The following is a 6,000-nucleotide window of genomic DNA, read 5'->3' on the forward strand; positions in this document are numbered from 1 at the left end:
TGGCTTGAAAATGTTTGTCCCTGAGGAGTTTTTATTTAATGCCTTCCTTAGTTACCAAGGGATGAGAAGTTTCTCCCATCGTTCTGCGGCTTTCCAAACACAGATGGGATTTATTGAAGTTCCTGCTGCTCTGGCCTCATTAATGTTTTATGGCACAGCTCCAGAGATGTGCCTGCTCCTTGCTGGGTGCCCCTCTACAGCCCCATGGTGGCCCAGGTCTCCTGGCTGCACTCAGCATCCTTGGGGAGTTTTAAGTGATTTCATTCCCAAAATGGCTCTGCTGCTTGCTTTTGAGACCTCACCTGCACCCTGGCTCCTGTGGGACCACAGCTCCCAGCAGCTGCTCTCATAACAGACACGGCGGGTGGGAAAGCAGAGACAGCACGAGCAGGAGAGAGGAAAAAATATGGGAAAAACTAGGGAATAGTGCAGAAACACATTTAGACTGTGCTATGGATTATATGAGCTGTTCAGAGACAGGCAGGATTTTTACTGGTATGAGGAGGGGGAAGCAGAAGAGGGGGTGCAAGTCCAGGGTTTGGTGAGGAAATGCAGCAGGTGGCCCTGAGGAGACATTGCTGGTACCCTGCTGCACATGCTTGCAGGGAGGAAGGTGGGCATTGCGAGTCCTGAGGCCTTCTGGAAGAGCTTTTCTCCCCTGCAGAGAACAGGAGGGAGCATCAGCACAGCCCAGCTGGAGTCTGCAAATTGCCCCATTTAGGCTCTGGTTCTCAAAATTGCTCTTACCCAAAGTACATCCATCAATCTGACAAGCATCACGTTTTCCTCTGGAGGTCACACTCCTCCACAGCCTCCAGAGTTGATGTTTCATCCCCAAACTCTACAGGTTTTGTCCCAGGGACATGGCTGGTGCACACCAGGTCACCCTGCTATGATCAAGGCTTTGGGATGTGCCTCCCCATGATCCAAGCACTGCACGGAGCTGGGGTTTCCCCACCACATATTTATTCAGAGGCACTGCAAGGACAACCTGGTGCCAAACTTTGGAAGAGGCAGACCTGGCTGGAGTCCAGCAGAAACAGGGAATTAAGACACTGAACTAAATCAATGCATCCCCACCCAATTTCTATCCAAATCAGGAATTTCATGCACAGGAGGGATTTTGACCAGCGTCCCACATTAGTTATTGAGCAGAGACAGCAAAGAGTGCTTGGCACTGTGCAGAATTCCAGTCTTTGCATTGAAGCTCTTGGAAACCCAGAGTAATTCAGATGCAGAAGCAATCTCAGCTGCTGGGAAGAAACTCAAAGAGCCAAGGACAGAGAGAGTCTGTGCAGGGAAACAGGGGAAAGAAAGAAGAGCTGCTGACTGGGTGCAGGGAGGGGACAGTGATCACACGGATAAAAGGATGGGGAGGAGGTAAAGGAAACAGGTCAGGGAAAATCCAAGGATAGCCAGGGCCACTCTTGTTGAAATGTACCTGACAGTGGGGCTTGTTTAGGGACCCACAGACTCCCTGAAAGAGCATTCCAGCATTACTTGGCGTGAGCTACACACTGGGACTGAAAACACCCAGGGAGATGTTTGGGGGCTTGGGCAGAGCAAGGACAGAGGCACACGGACTGCAAGATCCACCCAGCCCATTCCAGCCACGCTCAGAGCTTTCCCCAGCACCCAGCTCAGGCTGCTCACTCAAACCTCCTGCTCCCAGGCACAGCCCTGCACGTCTGGCTTGGAGTGCCACCTGCTGCCAACCTCGCTCTCCAGTCCCTGCGAGGGGACAACAGCAGCACAGAGCAACAAACCTCCTGCTCTGCCATCAGCTTTCTCTGTCCTTTAACAGCAGCCAAACTCCTGCTCCAAAAAGCAATGCTATTTCCCGAGCTGCAGGCGTCCCACGAGTTGCAGGCATAGCAGCAGATGCTAATAAAGTACTTTTTTCTTTGCCTTTCATGCAGTTTCTCGCTGGAGCCAGCCTCTCCCCCCAGAGACCACATCCTGAATCTTCTTGTTCATTGATTCTTTATGCTAAATGATGACTCTGCAGTCGAAATAATGTGGCATATTCCAGCTCGCATTTCAGACACCGTGAGACTTTTTAATAACGAGTTGCATGAAAAATTAGGGAGGCTGCAACAAAGAGCTCCAACAGAGGTTTCCAAAGTGACTCACAGCCAGTAGAGCCTCCCTTTTCCAAAGCCCAGTGTGAGACAATCTCAAGAGCCCCCGCACTCAGAGAGAGAGGAGTCCTCCCCCTCTGGAAAAATAAGGCCTTTTAAAGGAGAATTCTCCAGGGAGAGAATCCCTGCAGGGAGATTTGGCAGGCAGATTTGGGAATCATGGCTGAGATGACATCCCATTCCCAGGAGTGCTCTCAGGAATGTTTCACCCCATACCTCAGCTGTGCTGCTGAGGGTGCTGCAGGATGGGAGTCACCTTGTCCTGCAGCCAGCCTGGGCTTCCTGCTTGGCACATTGGCTCTGGAATGCTCCAGAACTGGGCTAGCAATGATTCCTGCTGGTTTTGCAAGGAGGCAGCAAATCCCAGCAGTAACAGGCAGCGGAGGTTTCTCCAGCTTTGGCTCCCAAAGTACTGTGACACCCACAGCCAGAGCAAACATCACCCATGCACAGGTATCCTGCTCCTCCCAGGCTTGCTGCCAACCCTGCAGCTCTCTGCCAGGCTTTGCAGCATGATGGAGGAGGAATTTTTTCAGGCCAACTTTTGGCTGACTGTTTTTGCTTCCTGCCATCCACACAAACAGCTGCCAACATATTTCAAGGGGAAGCAGCAAGCAACATACCCAGTGCAGCCACCCTGATGGGGATTAATGCCATTCATGCTCAGTCCCAGCAGTGAGCAGTGCCTGGCTGCTGGGTGGGACATGTGGCTGAAGGATGGGTTTGATTCCTCTGCTCCCTCTCCCAAACTCAGCTCCCAATTCCTTCTGTATCCTCTGCTGGCTCCCACCTTCACCTCCTCTGTGACAGCCCTCACAGTCACCCCCAGCTCCTGGAGCTGCAGTTCAGCTCCCTGCTCACCCACTCCCAAGGTCTAATTGAGCACAGTTCCCCCCACCCAGCCCAGCAAATCTCTCAAGAGAGGTTTTTCCTACCAAAGGAAGCTGGGAAAGGAAGGCTGAGAGTAAAGGAGCAGCTGGCACAAAGGCAGCTCTTACCACATTCCAGAAGAGAGGGTTGAAGGCGATGGAGAGGACAGCCACAATGAAGCCAGTGTCCGTCACATCCACGTAGCCAAAGAGCCACACCATGGCTGCCACATCCACCTGTGGAAGCAGGGATGGTAACTGGAGTTCCACAGGGACACCTCACTTCAAACCAAACCCACCAGCTGCCCCAAGAGTAGATGAACCTTTTATTAGCCCTAAGCAACGTGTTGTTACAGCTTCCAAAGTGCTGGCAGGGTGCAAAGGCAAGAAGAAGGATGGGGGTTTCTCCAAGCTGTCCCCCCAAACCTCAGGGGCACTGGGCTCTCTGGGAGCCCCACACTCACAGCCTGTGAAAAGGACAGAGACTCAGAGGTGACACTGCTGCTCTGAGGATGAGCACCAGCCCTCGTTGCCAACTCATGAGTGTTTTTGGAGAGGGAGCACCATTCCATAGCAACTCAGTATCCCAGACACAGGACTGTCCCAGGGATGCCAGTCTGCATGGAATCCCCTAGCAGTGAACTGTGTCAGCTTTAAACTTGTCTCCCATAAAGTCAGTGATGCAAACCCCCTCCACAGCAAGGGGGAATGCATTCACACTGTAAGGAGCTGCAAAAGTATTTCCTGTCTTAATGACAACAACAAAAAACCCTTTAAAACTCGCTGTTCACCTTTGAGGAAAGAGAGATTTTTCCCAAGACGGCTTCCTGATATTGTCAGCATTTTTACGTGCAGTAAGCCATGCTGCTTCTCCCTCCTCACTCCCTCTCCCTGTGCTGGTATTTGGATGAAAAACAGCCAGTATCTTTTTAGGGCTTTTTTATTTTTGGTCAAAACGTTTGAAAACAAAAAGCAAAATAGCCCAGCCCTCACTTGAAACAAAACCAAGACAACATCAAGATGTGGAAAGTTTTTGCTTCCCCAACACAGCTGTGTTTGCAAGTCCTTTGGATGCCAGAGGACAGGCACAGCTCGAAAAGGTATCGGCTCCACCTCACTTGTCCGGGAGAGAAATTCCCACTGGCTCCTCATGGGCTCTTGGATGGAACCAGAGCCACAATATCATCCATGGAAAGGGGCTGGTAAACCCAGTACCTCTCCTAGCCCAGAGAAAAGGCTGTGGGAACAGCTCCCATGCTGGCCCAGGGCACATCCAGTCGCTCCAAGTGCCTCCTGCCCAGCCACGACTGCCCAAGGTGCAAAGTGCAGGAGCAAAGACTGTACAGCCCTGGGGAAAGGGGGATCCTCAGGGGGGTCCACTCTGCCCTCAAACCTTCACTGCCCCAGATCCTCCAGGCTCCTTCATCTGAGCCCTGGGGACACGAGCACTGGTAGGGAAGAATGGGAACAGCCCCCACAACCTGATCCAGACCCATCTCCCCCTATTCCCACCCTCCACAGCCTCTCCTCCCTCCCTTCTCCCCCTCCCCACCAGACCTCGTCCCTCCAAACCCAATCCATAACCCAAGCAGCTGCTGGCACCGGGGCCGAACTGTCTAATCCCGCTCCAATTGCAATCCCGTGGGACCAGGAGAGCTTCTTTCCTCTCGTTTTGTACGGTGCTGAGCACAGTGCTAGCACGGGCTGAACAAAAGCTTCTTGACCTACTAACTCCTGGCAGGCACCGTCGTTAACATTGCACTCACCTTCTTTTCTCCTGCTCAACAACCAAATTCGCGGCTGCCAGCGGGAGGCAGATTGGCCTGTGCCTGCCGTGTGCTTTTCGGGATAAAAGGGGAGCCCTAATGGGATGAGCTGTCTCTGCGAGCTGCTGGGACAGCCACGTAACAGGCACAGAACATTCAACTTTGCCCTCTCCCCCACGGTGGGGGGATCAATGACCGTGGCAAGCGGTGCCCGTTTGATCACAGCCCCAAAGGCAGGGAACAGCACGGGCAGCTGGGTCAGAGCTGTACGGGCACCTGGGTGGCACCTGGGACAGGCATAAAGGGGCACACGGGTGAGAGCTGTGCAGGAATGGGGAACAGCAACACAGGCACCTACATGCGAGCTGCATGGGCACACGGGTGACAGCTGTATGAGATAAATGAGGGCCGCATGGGCACTTTAACAAGAGCTGCAGGGTGAGCAGCATCCCAGGGCACTCCCCACAGCCTCTGCCTCCTGCTCAGACCGGGCTGGCGAGGGCGGCGGGTGCACCTGGGGAACCGGGCACCGAGCATCCCGAGGCCTGCTGCACCTGCAGCACAACGCGGGGGCGATTCCCAGCGCATCTGCCGAGCCCCGCAGCGGCACCGGAGGGATGGGGGATCCATCCCCTCGCTCCCCCTCGCTGCCCCAGGCTGGGCCCTCCCCGGGGCCGCCCTCCCGCCCGCGCCCGGCCCGCCGGTACCTGGCCGTAGTCCAGGCCGCCCAGCCCCTCGCAGCACTCCCGCGGGAAGCGCCGGGCCCCGCCCGCCGCCGCCTCCCGCCGCCCCGCGCCCGGCCCGGGCCGCCCCGCCATGGCCGGGTGCCCCCGCCGCGCCCCCGGCCCGGCCCAAGCCCGAGCCCGAGCCCGCGGTGGCGCTGCCGGGAGCCGCGGTCCCGCCTCCCCGGGAGGAGCCGGGCCTGGAGCAGCGCCGGGCCCGGGGCCTGCGGGCCGGGACGGCGCTGAGCTCGCTGCCGGCCCGGCCGCGTTCGCTGTGGGTGTGTGATGGAGCCGGGGCGCTGCCTCACGGCCGGGGATGGAGCTGGCCCGGGGCCGCACCGGGAGCTGGGAGTGGGACGGTCCTGGTGGGAGAGGGAGCGAGACCCGAGTGGGCACCGCTGCTGTGGGGGCAGAGGCAGGCACTGCCAGCCCCCGTCTGGCCCCTTCCAACTCCGTGCCTGCCCTTTGCCTGATCCCTGACCATTCCCTTTCACCCAGCGAA

At 56.3% G+C, this 6,000-nt stretch overlaps 1 protein-coding gene across 1 annotated transcript in view; it reads right to left on the minus strand.

Annotated features, from left to right (window-relative positions):
- Positions 1-5,579, minus strand: part of PEMT (phosphatidylethanolamine N-methyltransferase) — a 40,512-nt gene extending 34,933 nt beyond the window's left edge. The window contains exons 1-2 of the mRNA XM_033074163.2: positions 5,484-5,579; positions 3,140-3,247 (exon numbers count right to left, since the gene is read on the minus strand). Coding sequence (XP_032930054.1) covers positions 3,140-3,232 — 93 coding nt within the window. The 5' untranslated portion in view covers positions 3,233-3,247; positions 5,484-5,579. The remainder of the gene's footprint in view (positions 1-3,139; positions 3,248-5,483) is intronic.
- Between the last annotated feature and the right edge of the window lie 421 nt (positions 5,580-6,000).

Source organism: Catharus ustulatus, chromosome 16 (assembly GCF_009819885.2).
Source record: "Catharus ustulatus isolate bCatUst1 chromosome 16, bCatUst1.pri.v2, whole genome shotgun sequence".
Taxonomy (NCBI): domain Eukaryota; kingdom Metazoa; phylum Chordata; class Aves; order Passeriformes; family Turdidae; genus Catharus; species Catharus ustulatus.